The 17,019-nt window shown below is 41.4% G+C and overlaps 1 protein-coding gene across 1 annotated transcript in view; it reads right to left on the minus strand.

Moving 5' to 3' along the window:
- The window catches only part of SND1 (staphylococcal nuclease and tudor domain containing 1), a 452,156-nt gene that overhangs the window by 188,656 nt on the left and 246,481 nt on the right, over window positions 1-17,019 (minus strand). The window contains exon 13 of the mRNA XM_033195134.1: window positions 15,959-16,069. Within this exon, the coding sequence (XP_033051025.1) occupies window positions 15,959-16,069 (111 nt within the window). The remainder of the gene's footprint in view (window positions 1-15,958; window positions 16,070-17,019) is intronic.

Raw genomic sequence — 17,019 nt, forward strand, 5'->3', positions numbered from 1 at the left:
TATCTATGGAGACTTGACTTTTTAGGGTTTTTAAATTCCAGAGGAAGTGTTGAGAAAGCTGCCCAGCCCAGGGCCAAATGTCAGGGACCCTCACACTGTCAGCCACATTTTCACTTCTTTCCTTTCAGGAACTCACTCAAGGAACACAGGTACAGGACACACTTCTGCAGGGGTTACTTTCAGGGTCATTATTTTCTAAAGTAAACCCTTATAAGCCAAATTGGGTGGGTGTTGCTCAGTGCTAGGTAGAACAGTCATATTTCTTTCATACTTGCGCTTTTATCACCCACCTGAGCCCCCTTCCTTCATCCCAGGGGATCTGTCCCTCACTCAACTAATTTGAAATGCTTCTGATTCAGAAACAACAAAAGTTTTCCTACTATCTAGTTTCTAATCCTTGATATGGGCAAATACTGAGTTAATAAGAAAACAAAAATCACAGCCTCTCTCTCACTCTGATCTGAAACGCTAACTGAAAGACAGCACTTCCAAGCTCCTTGAATCCCGTAGCTCCTTCTGAATTTGAATCAAGGGCTTCAACTTTAGAAACTGCAAATGGGGCTGGGTGCAGTGGTTCACACCTGTAATCCCAGCACTTTCGGAGGCCGAGGCGGGCAGATCACTTGAGGTCAGGAGTTCGAGACCAGTCTGACCAATATGCAAAACCTGTCTCTACTAAAAAAAAAAAAAAAAAAAAAAAAAAAATCGGCTGGGTGTGGTGGCTCAAGCCTGTAATCTTAGCACTTTGGGAGGCCGAGGCAGGTGGATCCCAAGGTCAGGAGTTCGAGATCAGTCTGGCCAATATAATGAAACCCTGTCTCTACTAAAAATACAAAAAAATTAGCCGGGTGTGGTGGCAGGTACCTGTAATCCCAGCTACTCGGGAGGCTGAGGCAGAAGAATTCCTTGAACCCGGGAGGTGGTAGTTGCAGTGAGCCAAGACTGCGCAACTACACTCCAGCCTGGGCGAGAGAGACTCCATTTCAAAAAAAAAAAGTCAGCTAGGTGTGGTGGTATGCACCTGTAATCCTAGCTACTTGGGAAGCTGAGACAGGAGAATTGCTTGAACCCAGGAGGTGGAGGTTGCAGTGAGCCGAGATCACTCCACTGCATTCTAACCTGGGTGAAAGAGCGAGACTCTGTCTCAACTAAATAAATAAACAAATAAATAAATAAAATAAAATAAAAATAAAAATAAAATAAATTGTAAATGGGTAAAAATACTTCCCTTTACAATTTCCTCTAGTGATTTACCATTTAGGGATCCTGTTAGTGGTCAGCAACCAAGGCCGATTCTCAGCCTTTGCCCCTCACCCCTTGGGATTTGCAAGCTACCAGTGAAAGACTAGAGGTTGGTGGCTAGAAGCCAACTAACAATCCAACTCTTCCACCACCCAAAGCTCTGCTTACATCTTGCATGTCCTATTTCTATAACCTCCTCTGCCACCAACAGGCTCTCCTTATTTTGCTACTGCAAACTGTAAGGAGCAGCCTTTAAGATCGAAGCTTCTGTGAAGCAAGACAAGTTCCTTCCCACCCTGACCGTACCTCACCTCCTTCAAGGCAAGGCCTGCAAAGCGTTCTGCAGGTCCTCTGGGGCACTAAATGCCTACAGCCTTATCCTTTAACAACAAGGACAACCAAAATAAATACATCTGTTCTCTAAACAGACAGGTTCAAGTTAGAGCACTGCTGAAATCGTGGCTTTTCCTGGGGCTGGAGAACATCTCATATGCTTTGGGAAAAAAAGAACAGGGCCTGAGCAGTAAGTTAGAAAGCAAAGATCCTCAAGGCAAAAGCAGTGAGGTGGGAAACTACAATTCTGCTTTCTTTCTGTGACCACAAAGTAGCTCTGTGCTATAAGCAGAAATCTAGGACTTAACCAAGACTAAATATGCTACCAAAGAGGAAAAAATTAACATCAGACACTGGAATACGTGCATAATAGTGTGCATATGACATTTAAAACAATAACACCAAAACAATTCTTTAACATTGTCTTAGTATTAATATTATTCATGCTCTACCCTGTTTCTAAAAAGCATATTATTGGATACTTATTTGTGTTCTGGCATAAATTTTGGGAAAACGTCCAAAGACAATTTTTTCACACTCAAAATATTATCATTAAACTCGATCAACTTCTGGCACATTCAAGAGGCAGCAAGAAAGTAGCACTGTACCGTCATATATGAACCGAGAAGTAGTGCTTATTTTGTTAATTCTTCATAAAAGAGAAGAAAAGTTCAAAGTTAACAAGAGGTAGTTAACCACTAAATTCAAATACGATCACCTATGAAGCACTCTAGCCTCTTAGCAGCATACTAGACCCAGGCTGCAAAGTGGGAGGGATCTGTGAGAAAAGAGCAGAATAACCTGTGGCAGCACAGGTCTCCTTCCCTGTGCAGAGGCTGCTTTGCTTCTGGTTCCCACACTGCTGCAGGAATGACACTGAGTGAGCCATTTCCAGAAAACCTCCCTCTGCTTGTCACAAGTATGATGCCACAGCTAGAGATTCTCCACGAAAGAGTATTTGGGGGAAGTAGGAATTCAGGAATCAATCTCACAGAGGAGAGGAGCAAACGCTGAGGGGGGGCCTGCCACCACTATCTGCAAAGGGAGATTACAACTTTATTCCAGGCTACGAGGATACATGACATGGAGACCTAGGCTCTGCTGAAAACAAGGTGTACTGCCTTGCTACGCCCTCTCAGTGGGGTTCTCCTCTGCATCTCACATAACCCAGTTTCTCTGGGATAGATTTGTGGAGCTCTGTCTTTGCGACGTGGGAAGGTAGGCAGACCGCAGGCTGGCTTCCACTGTATCTCTCCACAGAGCAAACACTAACTTCCGCTCCCCACACTGCCTTTCCCTGTGGGCCTCAGCCACAGCTCTGCATCTCTTTTCATTAGGCAAGGAATGAAACTCCTGACTTCTAAACTTCTCCTGCTGTGTCTGCTTAATAGCGGCTTCTCACAAAGGCAGGCTGGTGTGCAGGCCAGCCAGGAGAAAGGAAGCAGTGGGACAGAACACAGCCTACTCCTCTCAGAAGCTTTCTTCTCCAAGATGCAGCAGTACAAAGACAGCAAAGACTACCAGTGTCAATAACGGATAAACATCATCACCAGTCAGGGAAAGTTAAGTATATATCCGCACACATGCCAAGAAGTGGCAGGGCAACAGAAGGATGAAAACTCAGCTTTCTAGGTTGTTTCTAGGAGCCACAGGGCTGTATGGTACTACAGGGTGGGCAGATGAACTCTATTCAGACCACTGGAAAACTCTGCTTTCTTTAAACAGCAAAGTTTGAAATTCTCACATATTAGCTGCTGCTTTTCCTGTGGAAGAAAAAACCTACAACTTTGCAAAGGCAGATGACATTTTTGCAGGGAGATCATCTCCATGGCCTCAGCACCAGATTAGAATCTGCATACATTTCATGCCAAGGAAGAGTCTGCTCTTAGGTTTGCAGTCCCTAGTTCATCCAGAAAATTCCAAGACCAATGCTTTCCAAGCTGGATGTCTGAGCACCGCAGTCAAAGTCCCTCCCGTGCCAACGAACAGGCCTCCATCTCACTGCCAATTCAACGATGGTAGATTGTTATTCTGAACAAATATTTTTGTCAGCTTACAAAGACACTCAAAGGATTTATGGCTAGATCCGATCTTATCACAATCATAAAATAGTTATCACATCAGGAATTCTTAACCTGGGGACATAGTGAGCGTCAGCTCAGATGCTAGAAATATCTCTGATCCACCCTAAAGTATCTGTGAATTTTCTGAGGGAGCAGGCACTTTCAACAGAGTTTTACAAAAAGAACTACTTTCATATATGAAAGAGATCTAAAGAAAATAAAATGATAGAAAGCAGAAATGGCATGCAATAGGTGGCAGGGAGATGATGGGGCAAGGAGGCTACAGAGCTGAGAGAGATCAGGACCCCTGAACACGTCTCCTCATCTGTAACTTCCTTTTAACAATGCTTTCCTGGCAAGCAGGCTCCATGATGTCTCTTCACTCTGCTTTTGCTTTATCCCTATATCTAACATTCTTCTTTCATAATTATGCTTACTTGGCCCTTTTGGAACCCTCTTGGTCTAGGCCCTCACCCAGGGAGATCTTAACTACATTCATTCAATCCCTTTGGAAGCTACGCACACTTTGACTGAATACTGCACACCATTACCACATCACTTCTCAATAAAAATTGACGTCATCATTTTCCTCCCCTACTTATACCCCAAACAAAGACAACCAACCAGCTTGTGAAATCAAGTGGAAATTCTCAGACTTGGCTTTCATGGGTCCTGACCATGTGGCCCCAGTTTACGTATCCACATGATTTCCACATTACCCCTAATCCAATTAGGCCCATTTCCTTCATGCCCCCTACATGCAAGTAATTAATTATGTGTGTCCCCTGGGCTTTTGCTTTCCCCTTGATTCCACTTGTCATTCTAGGTCAACAATACAATGAAAAGAGTATCACCTATCTGTAGCCACAACCTCACTACAATCATAAAATAGTCGGGACAACAGAAATTTGTAACCTGGAGTCCTAGGTGAACTCCTTTGAAATGGCAGTATAACTGTGTGTGTGTGTGTGTGTGTGTGTGCGTGTGCGTGTGTGTATGTGTGTGTGTGTTGTGTGCAGGTATCACTCAGTTCAGCATGTAATTATAAACTGCAACATATGACTTCCAAATTGTTTCATGTGTTAATCTTTATTTCTGTATCTAGACTACAGGTCCCTTGAGGGTTTGTATTCTGGCTTTAATGTTTATTATAGTATTTAACAGACAGCAATCTTTCCATAATTATATAAATGCAGGGCCATCTAGTTCAATTAAAGTGTGCCAAGTAAAGCTGAACAAATGCTTGGTAACTGACTGATTAATGCGGAACAGTGAAAATATTTCAAATTAGAGACAGTGACAATGCCAAAGTGACTGTAGGGCAAAAGAATGAGGTTTGTTGGCTTTCCTGGATGCAGTTTCATGATCTATGCTCAAGGGCAGAAGCAGCTAAAGACTGGCCTCTGAGCAGAAACAGAAGCAGAGGAGCACCCAGAACAAAAAAGCATCACATCCCACATCAAGTCTCCCGGAACTGCAGGAGATGGGCAAGAATCTGAGTGGCAGTGAGTGGGAGCAAAGCTTGACCACTGTAAACAATAAAACAGAACCAAGTAGCAGGACTGTAAGGAACACCTACTAAATAATTAAGGAGAAATGACTCAGTAGGAAGAAAAATTAATTCCAACAGCAAAGGTTAAAAAGCAGAACAAAGGGTAAAAAACTTGGTAAACTTCCGAAGCACTTCTCATTGTGTTTCGGGTCACATTGAGGAATATGGTTTTTCAGCATGAACCAAATACAGATATCAATGAAACATGGACGCAATAATTCTTTCGGCCTTTCTCCCGGTTCCTTGGCAGCTTGAGGAAGCGACAGGGTGGCGCCACTCAGAAAACAAGATACAGAGCAAGAGCAGGTGCAAAATGGTAGGTGTGAGCACTAAGATTATGCTGCTGCATTTTCAACAACAATGAGAATTACTGATGAGAAAGACGGAAAAGATTGAGAGTGCATAGACTGGAAATGAGGAAATTGAGTCCTACGGTCAAGGGGAGGTGGGCGGACTAATGAGTCAGTAGGTATTATGAGGCAGTGAAGCAAATAACAAAGAACTCTAGGTCATCATCTCGTCTAAAACTAATATAAGGAAGGAATGAAGACACATGCTATTGTGCTGCGTATGACAATGGATCTGCAGTGGCAGGTAAGGGGGAGGAAAGGGATTATGAACTCCAAGGCAGAGAACAACCAACTCAATGATAGAGACAAGGTGAACACAGTTGCAAACTCTACTATCCCAGATTAGGATCAAAGGAATATTAGAGCTGGGTAGTAGTGGTTATGAGCGGTCTAAAGTCTTCTTGAGAGGATAGGGCTTCAGGAAGGTAGATTACTCAAAACTGCCTCCATGACACTGATTTTATAGTTTTTGCTGTTCTGATTACAGTCTGTCAGAAAAAAATTTCAGGAAACAATGACTCATAATCTTATTTCAAGAAAAAAACACCCTTTAAGCACCACTTTTAATAGGTGCACAGGAAATCCATCATATATGAATGTATGGTTCAAAATTTTCATCAATTCCCTGCTGTTAGATATTTATGTGAATAGTTCTACTACTATAGATAATGCCGTGAGGAATAATTTCTAGAGCACCTTGCCAATTACTTCCTTAGGATAAGAAACTGCTGTCATAGGGTAAGAAACTGGCATTTGCTTTCCATCTCCCTTCACCAAGGCAAACCAAACATAACATGCCTTCTCTCATGGACTCTACTTGTGGATAACCCATCAATTTGGGTGCTCCTTTCCCTAAGAATCTCAACTACCCACATATATTCTCCACGTTTGTAATTATATTTGTAATTATTTACTTGTTCGCTGAAATCACCACTAGATCATGTGTTTTTGTTTTTACTCCCAAAATACCTGATAAAATACTTGTTACATAACACAAACACATCAGTTACAGAAAACTTTAATGTGTCTTTTGATTGAGTGAAAAGCAACAATTCTGTGATAATGTTCAGTTTGGAAAACGATTTTCCAATGTGAGCTACATTTATTCTGACTTACTGGAAAAAATTCATTGCCATACCCCAGAGATTTGGCTCTCTGACCTTGATGTAAAAGCAAGAGCAATGGGAAGTAATCCTTCTCAACTTCTGGGACCAAAGTTGGGAGGGTGCTGGCGGGGGGCAGAGTCAGAAGCAGCTTAGGATAAAACAGAAATGCACAAGGAAGTTTACAAGAAATTTAGATGTAAAGAATCCTGCAAATGAAAGAAAGCTATGAAGCGGATTTCCCATTCACAAGCAGTTATAAAATTCTGTGCGCTGATGTATCAGTGATTAATTATTCGAACTATAGTCCTCCTGAGAGATTTCTAAGGATTAGAGCAGAAGCAGGATAGGGATATGCCTAATAGAGACTCAGCTCTCCGACCCACTCAGCCACCTGAAGCTGCAGATGAGCCAAAGCAAGCAAGCACTGTAACACTCAAGATGATTTCACATTAAATTAGCCGAGAGCTGGTGGAGGCTACTCAGAAGGAATCGAATTAAGGAGCCATGAACTTAAGAGTTTGAGGAAGGGGGAAAGAGACAGGAGTCAAGGGGAATAAAGAGCTGGGACATACTATAGAAATCCAAACCTCGTCCATTCCATGCCTTGTTCTCTGTTACTTATAACCATGACTGTAATTCCAATTACAATGAAGATTAAATGATCAATCTTCCATGAAAGGGCATACACTTTGATTTGTTTTACAATGATCAAGGACCGATTAGGGCAGTGCTTCTCAAATTCTAGTGTGCATCAGAATCACCTAAAGAATGTGTTAGAGTGCAGCGGGCAGGGTGCTGAGAATTCACATTTCTAACAAGTTTCCAAGCAACAGTGATGTGGCTGGTCTGAGAGCCACAGATTTAGAGAAGCAAGTTTTAAGACATTCAAGAAAGTCAAGGGTCAAGTGTTATCACTTTATTGTTACAATTTATCCTGGATTGAAATGATATTCCCAGTACAAGAATCTTTCAACATATCAAATATTTTGGGTTGTGTGAAAGAAGCAAGACCCTTTTAGCCAAGAGGAGAGTGAGATGGAAGAAAACAGACAAGTGGCTCTGGACAGATAAGTGGTCATAGCTGAACCTATTTTGGGGGATGGGGGTGGGGTAAGACACAATAATGGCTAATTCATGTAGGAAGTTTAGCCTAGAACAATGTCCTCTCTGAAGGAATACAACTAGTGTAGACTAATGATTACAGAACAGAGCCAAGGAGGACTGCTTTCCAGCAGTTCATCATCAACCCATGATCTGCAGGACTACCCACAGCTTGCTAGTCAAGACAGGCGATAAAGCTAAAGGGTGCCAGCTATACTCCAGCCCCTCATGAATCATAAAGAAAAGTCTCACAACATGAGTTACGTTAGAAGGAACTAGGGGTGGGGAGGGAAGACAAGGATGGGATGGAGGGAGTGAACAGATCCTCTTAATATCCTGAAAGAGAAAACTATTTGGAAATGGAGACATCATACAGCTCTCCAGAAGTGGCCATTTGTGCTGCCTTAAATGCAGATTGATTACTGCTATTTGGATGTTGAGTGCATCATCTTTTCTGAAGAAAGGGAAAAGCTAAATTTCCCCACATTCAGCTGCATCGTCAAATCACTTCCCAACACCAGCTCTTTTAATGCATTTTCCTGTTATCACATCCACTTGCAAAAACTGATCTTCCCTACTCCCCAACAGTGAAACCCTCCACACTGACACATAATGACATGTGCTGAACCCAATTAGCAACCTCATGACCGTGACACTTAACTGCAACCCCAAAATGTAGGGTGGGATGTGCATTTCCAAAGTTATAAAAGAAAGGAAGCCATTAGGACATTTAAGAGAAAGGCCAGTCTCTTTCTCTGTGCTGGCTTTCAACCTGTACTGGCTTGATGTAATGCAGAGAGTGAAGAGGGCAGTCGTAAGGCACCCAACTACTGCCTCCTATGATGCTTGAGCTAAAAATCCAACAGTACCCTGGTGTTACAGGAATCTACCATTAAACTTCAAGTAAGAGCTCTGTTTTTCACGGTATTCAATAGTTTCTACTTTTATTCAAAAAGAATTTTCACTTGTTGAGGTCATTAGATTGAAAGTGAGAAATCTTGGTTTATTTAAAGCCATACCATTAAACTGTTGAGAAGATAAGAACAGAGGCTGGATAGAAAAGATGAATTTCAGGAAGATACTCTCATGGGACCATTTAATAGAAATGAGAGACAGAATAAAAAAGATGTAAGGCAAGCAGTGTTAAAGAGGGAGGAAAGAGGAACGGCTAAGAAAACAGGTAAGAAAAGAGAAGAAATAGGAAAAACAGCAATATCCAGCAGTACTAATAAAAGTATTTAGTGCCTGTCCCTCTGAGACTGCATGCTTTGTAAAGAGTTGAGTCTATTATCTTTTTTGTTCACCACTATTATCGCCCATGCCTGGAACCCAGGATACACTCAAAAAACAAACAAACAAAAAGGAATAAAGAGAAGAAATGAATACAAAGCCATCACATGCAACACAGACTAGCCTTGACCACTGTTTCTGACAGAGGAAAGATATGCTTTCTCGGAGAACTGATTAACCCATATAATCTACACTCTGTGATAGGATATATCAGTTTTAAAATTTCAAAATACATAAATTCAATGCCAATTGTCTAAACAGACTGGTATAGAAATGAAATTTGCTTATCAAAACATTTAATAAATCACCATAGTGTCAAACCAATGTACTAACCTCTTCCATTTCAGAGTCCTAAAATTGTATCTTTCAACTTAGCAACAGAAAATGCTGGCAAATAACTCTTTACATTCATTCATAACCAGTATGTGAATGCCAGTAAAACTGAAGACACAGATATGAAGGACCTATCAACAGTTTTTTCTTTTTTCTTTTTTTTTAAGGCACAAGTCACTTTTTCCCTCCATTTATTGAAATTTTATGGAAAAATTTCCCTATAAATCAGAAAAAAGGGAGAGCTTCTATAGCTAAGTCCAGAGTGGAAGACCAAGACCATTTCCTTCCCAGTGGTCTTAAAAGCACTTCATTCAATGGAATTGTAAAATATATGTACAAGCCACTGCTACAAACATGTAGAACTTAGAAAGCCCACTGTGGCCCCCATTAACTGCGTCACCAAAGAGATATGCAATTAATACTGAATCTCTCTCAATAATGGCCAGGGATATTGGTTTAAGAACGAAAGAGTTTATCAATCTGTTTATAGCTCTTTGACCAAAGTCTGTGACAGAAATGCCAGCGCAGATTTCCTACAGGTTCAAACACAGAAGCCTACAATATGAGGGCACTGCCAATCTCACTAAAAAAAGCAAGAGACTGGTCCTTCTGGGGTTTGGAGTTCAGAGATTGGAGATGTAGAACACAGCAAGGCTGGAGTGCTGGTTTTTCGTTTTTTAGAAAGAAAACCAGCTGAATTTTTTGCTGAATCAGAAAAATGAGTCCTTCAGGGAACTGGGAAGAGAAGTAGCCAAGGCGACGCTGAGACGAGGGCAGGTTCACACTTGCCTCTCAAAGGTGGATAACAACACCATGGTTTTCTAAATCTGCAGTGTGCCAGGCAAGAAATAGAATACACATGAAAAGATAAGAGAGAGCCTGCCCTTTTCTCTTCTCCTGAGATAACCCTAACCTCATTATGTATGACCAGAATGAATCTAAATTCATTTAAATCTGCTCAGACATTAGGTTGTTCAATACAATTGCTTTCCTAGAGTCAAGCTGGAGCATCAATTTCTTTTCTGAATATATACATCCGATCTTGAAATTGTAAATCTTAGAATTAAAAGATACCTTAAAGGAATAAAGCCCCAACTTCTGAACTAACATAACTTCTGTGCTTTCCTGCAAAGAGCCAGATTCTAACAATTTCTAGGAATTCTTAAAATACTACATTTTAAAATAAGGCTAGTGGTAGCATCAGAAGATGTACATAGATGATATCCCCCATGTCTAAAGAAAACACAGCACACAGCCATGCTTTGATCAGACTCTAAACATTACCAACTCGTATTCAGTGTCCATAACACGCTCAACAAAAGCTCCACTTGGAAGACATCTAGCATGATGACAAAATTCACATTCTGGCCTCTCCAAAATCAAAACTTGGATGTGTTACACCAAATACATAAAATAGAGCATATGAAAGATTTTTATGACACTTCAGAAAGCAGAAAGGGTCCCGGTAGTGACTCACTATCTTGGAAATACCGCAGAAGGATATAAGAAATATTCCCTGAAGAAGTTAAAAGCTCTGCCTAAAGTTAGGAAGACTTGTCCAGACTAGGCATATGCAGCAGGCCAGCTAACTGGGAAACACCAAAACAAAAAGAGGAACCGGAAATGCTGGAAAGTCAATATGGGAATCAAACAGGATCATGTAGAACAGAAATAATGTTTCACACTCTAAGGAGTCCATATGATGCTTCTAAAAAGTGAGACCAAGTTCAGGAGTGTCGCAGAGAAACTGTGGGTCAGCTGCACCTAAATTCTGAGTGGGGTAAAAAAACAAAAAAAAGAGGATACACACACTGGAACTCTCAGAACTGTAGGACAACATCAAGGGCTTTTCAACAAAGCCTACGAGATAAACAAGGCCTGAGAGTATAAGAGAAAACGCCAAAACCTTACCTTGCTAAGACACAAAGTAATGAGGGAGGGGGCAGCTGATGATAGACAACAGAGCTGGAAAGGAAGGCTGAAAGGCCGCCTTTTGGGAATGTGAGGTTTATTTACCCTTTAAACAAAAAAGATGTGGCTTCCTCTAGATGGGCTATATATTTAAGACATAATGAGGGTTTCCCAGAAGCAGAGAGGCACCTGAACAAAGGAGCCCTGAAGGGTCAGCTAACTGAACAGAGCTGCTGATGTGGTAGAGTTTGTTTCTATACAGGCAGAGGGATATGCTTGAAAGCAACAGGCAAACTGCAAATTGGTATTCTTCTTTCCCCTCTGTCTCATTTGGTCTCCCAATGAGTGCCTACCGCATCACTCCCTGAGCGCCCATGAAATGATATGAGAAAGGTTGGCAGATCATATCCCTTTGCAGAGGAAGTAGGGGCTTCAGAGCCCTGAGAAAGCTCATCAACTTCTAGGCAGGCAGCAGTGCTGACCTAAGTCAGACAAGTTTAACAGGCTGCCCTTTCCCCAAAGCTTACAATGTTTCTCTGAAAGTACTAATGGCCAAGCAGTGCACAGGAAAGCAAAGTCAACAGAAGAGTACTCTGCACCACTGCGGATATCACCAGCAATAACCAGGGTCAAAGAAGTCTGTCGGAATTGACATCTTGGTGGGGAGGGACAGAGCAGAATGATGCCTTGCCACCTGACCCGTCTATTATTTACCTAAAGAGTGTCAGAACGAATGACTGATATGAATGCGGCATATGTTATGAATTTGGCCTTTGCCAAAGCATTAAACACAGTGCCTTAAGAAATTTTGCTTGAGAAATTAATTCAAACTGGCTTGGCTCAGTACACAATTGCTGAAGATTAAGAAGTGGCTGAAGGATGATAAACAAAAGACAGTTAAGTGACAGTCTGTGCAGTGAGAGACCTGGGGGTCAACACCAAAGCCATTCTTGTTTAGGGGTTTTATTCAGGACCCAGAAAAGGAGTAAACAACTCACTAATGAGATCTGCAGAGGACACGAAGCTGGGAGGTAGAGAAAATGCATTGACAGGGGCATAAAATCACAAAGCAGAGTTCAGCTAGAAAAAATACGGCTAATCTATCTAGGGGAAAACAACCCTAAACTCAGATAATATTCAGTACCTGGCCGGATAAGGGGCAGAAGAAGCATGTGAAAGAGCTCTGATGTGAAAGAGCTCTGTAACGTGAGAGAGGCGAGAAGAATGCTAAGGGAACACGGGGAATGTGTCGCAGGAGAACGAGGTGCTTCAAACTAAAGGCGAACTCAAACAAGCCAGGGTCAGGACAGAGGTGGTCTTGAAAAGTGGTCAACTTTACCATTTTCAAGAAAGGGAGGCTGCAGTGAGTCATGATTGTGCCACTGCATTCCCGCCTGGACACAGAGCAAAACCCTGTCTCAAAACAACCACAGTCACCAAAACAGAACACCAGAAACAAAAGGATGGGGATTCTGCACTGAAAATCTTTTTTAATGGCTACAAAACTACCATTCCTATCTAGCAAGCATTCTGATCTCTCTTGAATCTGACTTCACCCTCCTGGGGGTTAGCATCGAGAAGATGGCACCAGGCTAGCATCCTGGGGCTCACTGACAAAACTGCTCCTAACAAAAATTCACTCACAGTTCATGCTGAGTATTTCTTCCTGTTCTGTATGAGGCCTATATTTCCTTATGGCAATGCCTCATGGGCAGAGGGAAGTGGTTAATTCTCTCCGTTTACTCAACCTGCAAAGTGCAATGACCCTGAAGCCAATTTTCTCACCATCCAGTCTGAAGGCAATTGCTCAACACAATTATCTCTAGGCAGCTCACTGCCTTAGCAAGCAAGCATCTTGTTACGTTACTTCTGCACAAAATAAGCACTGGACTAAAAAGGCTGTTTTCATCTTAAAACCTAAAACTTAAAAAATTTCACTATTTATGAATACTCATCAAGTATTATAGCACAACATGGCTATTTCTAACAGCATAATAAAAGAGCTTATTCCAGCCTCACTTTCCAGAGCAGCCCTGCAAATTATTTTCATGCTTACCTGCCTGTCAGAATTACATATTCACTGGTGGCAGTGTGAAGCCTGCGTGGAAAATACAACTATACATTCCATTATATTGCTGAGGGCTCCTGCTACTCTGGAAATGCATAACCCGTTCTTCAAGTTACCATCAGATTGGGCTGAATAAGCCCAGCATGGACCCACCCCCCAAATCCCACAGATAGTTTAGTAATTGTTCCGTTTCCTACTGGAGCTGGATGATCAAATAGTACCACGCCTAATAATCCAATTAAAATAACGGGCAAAATATTTGAATAGACATTTCTCAAAAGAAGACATAAAAATGGCAAACGGGCGTGTGAAAAGGTGTTCAACATCACTGATCATCAGAGAAGTGCAAATCAAAACTACAATGAGATATCATCTCACCCCATTTAAAATGGCTTATATCCAAAAGACAGGCAATAAATTCTGGCAAGGATGTGGAGAAAAGGGAGCCCTCGTACACTGCTGGTGGGAATATAAATTAGTACAACCACTCTGGGGAAAAGTTTGGAGGATCCTCAAGAAACTAAAAATAGAGCTACCATATGATCCAGCAATCATACTGCTGGGTATATACCACCTAAAAAAGGGAAATTAGTATATCGAAGAGCTATCTGTACTCCCATGTTTGCTGCAGCCCTGTTCACAACAGCCAAAACTTGGAAGTAACCTAAGTGTCCAACAACAGATGAATGGATAAACAAACTGTGGTACTCATACACAATAGAGTACTATTCAGCCATTAAAAAAGAATGAGATCCTGTCATTTGCAACAACGTGGATGGAAATGGAGGTCACAATGCCAAGTGAAATAAGCCAGGGACAGAGAGACAAAACATTGCATGTTCTGACTTATATGTGGGATCTAAAAATCGAAACAATTGAATTCATGGAGACACAGAGTAGAGAGGTTACCAAAGGCTGGGAGGGGTAGTGAGAGGGTGGAGGTGAGGTAGGGATGGATAAAGGGTACAAATATATATATATATATATATATATATATAGCTTGAAAGAATAAATAAGACCTAGTATTTGATTGCACAGCAGGGTCACTATAGTCAACAATAATTTAATTGTACATTAAAAAATAACTAAGAGTATAACTGGATTGTTTGTAACATGAAGGATAAATACTTGAGAGGACAGATGCCCCCTTTTCCATAATGTGATTATTATGCATTGCATGCCTGTACCAAAATATCTCATGTAACCCATAAATACATATACCTGTTATATACTCACAAAAGGCAAAATTAAAAAAATTAAAAACAAAACAAAACCAAACAAAACCAGAACCAAGAAACGTGAAGTCACATTTCTCATCGTGAGTTCTTTGGGACTGCCTTGCTTACTGATAATATAGGCAGGGAGAGAAGAAAGTAAGGAGGTTTGTGAGCAAACACCAATCACGAACTACACATTTTAAATGACTATTAATGAGCCTTAAACATCCAAAGATGTGAGTATTTTCACTGGACTCTTTGTACTGAAGAATGAGGTCCTCGACAGGGTCTATTGGGAAAAGCCCACAAGAAAGAATCCAAAAGCCACAGCAGCCTGACAGACTGATTTCTCAGCTGACATTCTGTGTGACATTCTACAGATGCTCTATCCATCAGGATGTGACATGGTGTTAGAGGTAAATGTCACATATCAGGGCAATGTTATGGGTCAAAGAGCAAGAGAAGTGATCTCAACGACAAAATCTGAAGCTGAGATTAGATAACATGTGCCCAGAATCATTCCTCCTCTAACTGTAGAAAATAACCTGACAATTATCAAACTCCTAGAACTAAATGGGTCCTAGAGGCTATGGAAAAACTGCTGAGTGAGGCAGGCCTCTGAAATCACGTTTAAACAATGGATATATTTTGGTTGAGTCCAAGCAGTCTGCTGAGCTATCCAGGTTTCAGCAATAAGTAGCTCAGTTCTTGCTCTGTTTCCCAAGAAGTCTGGGAATCACTCAACTACCAGACCACCCAGTGACAAAAGACTCCTTGAGTAAGAGCCTTGAGGGATATCAATGGCCAGAAATACTGCTGAGCAGCATGCATGTCCTTGGGGCAACCAGCCACAGGGATGAAGGACAAGAGTAAAATGTCACAGGGCTTCTCAAATGGTCTCCTGCCAGCTGTCAGAAGTGTTTGAAACCAAAACTCATTTCCTAATAAATGTTTTCATTTCCTTTGTACATGACAAAAGGTCTAGAGGTGGTAAATGGGAGGGGCTAGGAGTAGAGGCCTTTGGAGGTAAGAAACAAAGGCAAATGTACTACACACATAAGTATGGCTTCACTGTTAGTCCCAGAATAACGATAAACATATCTGCTATAGTGTACTCGTTCATGCTTTCTTTTATACAGCTACATATGGAGATCATATCTAATATATACCTATTTTACATGTTTTTTAAAATGGAAGACCAAGTGCACTTAACCAAAATTAGACAGCAAGTTCAAAGTGTGTCCTTCGTTTCATGGGGAAAATCTGCAATAATAATACATGCTTTCTCAGCATATTATTTTCCAACACATTCTGCTCAGCTATAGGCACAAAACTGGGAAAGAAAAAAGTGAGGATATGGGTTCCCATGTGTTTAGTAATGTTTGGTCTTACCTGGCCTCTGCAGCAAGCAGTTCATCATAGTGTGATGATCTCTGGTCATCATCCTGCCGGTATCTGATCACTGTGGCTAGACCTTTGCTGACAAGAGCCTCAGCAATGTTTCTGCAACAGAAAAGATAGGTCAGTGAGCACCAGAAGTGCATAAGGGGCTCAGTCAACAGAAATAATAACAGTTAGCACCTGGAGGTCTTAACACATTCTGGCAGAGGGAGGGAGAAGCCAAGGTTTCAAGACCAATGAGTTGCTAAGCTAGAAATCCAAATAAAAGGTTAAATAACAGAGTTCCCTAGCTCAGCATTTTTCTGGTTAGCACAGTCAGATGCTATATCAATCCATATATTAAAAACTAGCAAAAAAAAAAAATCTGTAAAAAGCCCACATTGCACCAGGCTATTTACAAAATGTTATAAACAAGCCACAGCCCTCAAGTCTGCTATAAAATATTAGGCACATAGAGAAAAAACGGAACATATAAAAGCATGACCTAAATTTCTCAAAATCTTTCTAGCCGACAGAACAACCAGAAAATGTCTTCTTTTAGTTTGGCAACGTTAGAAACATTGGTTTTACATAACAACGTGTTTCTCTTACAAGAACTCCTGAGAGTGGATCTTCTACCCAAAGTGGGCTTGGAAAAGATAAGACTATGAATGAAGAGAGAAGGGGCAGGCAGGAAGGAGGCATTCTATTAGAAAGGAAATTCTTTGCGCTGCGGGTCATGCCTATGATCCCAACTCTTTGGGAGGCCCAGGCACTAGGATCACTTAAGCCCGGAGTTTGTGAGCAGCCTGGACAACAAAATGAGACCCCATCTCCATAATAAAAATTTAAAAACTAGCCAATTGTGGTGGTGCATGCCTATAGTTCCAGCTACTTGGAATGCTGAAGAAAGAGGATCAGGAGTTTGAGGTTGCTGTGAGCTGTGATCACACCACTACACTGCAGCCTGGGTAACAGAATGCGGCCCTATCTCAAAAAAGAAAGAAAAAAGCAAATCAAGATGGGGAACAAAGCAAGTAAAAAGCATAAAATCTGAGATGACCAGTTTTGGT

Source organism: Trachypithecus francoisi, unplaced genomic scaffold, assembly GCF_009764315.1.
Source record: "Trachypithecus francoisi isolate TF-2019V2 unplaced genomic scaffold, Tfra_2.0 Lachesis_group4, whole genome shotgun sequence".
NCBI classification, from domain to species: Eukaryota; Metazoa; Chordata; class Mammalia; order Primates; family Cercopithecidae; genus Trachypithecus; species Trachypithecus francoisi.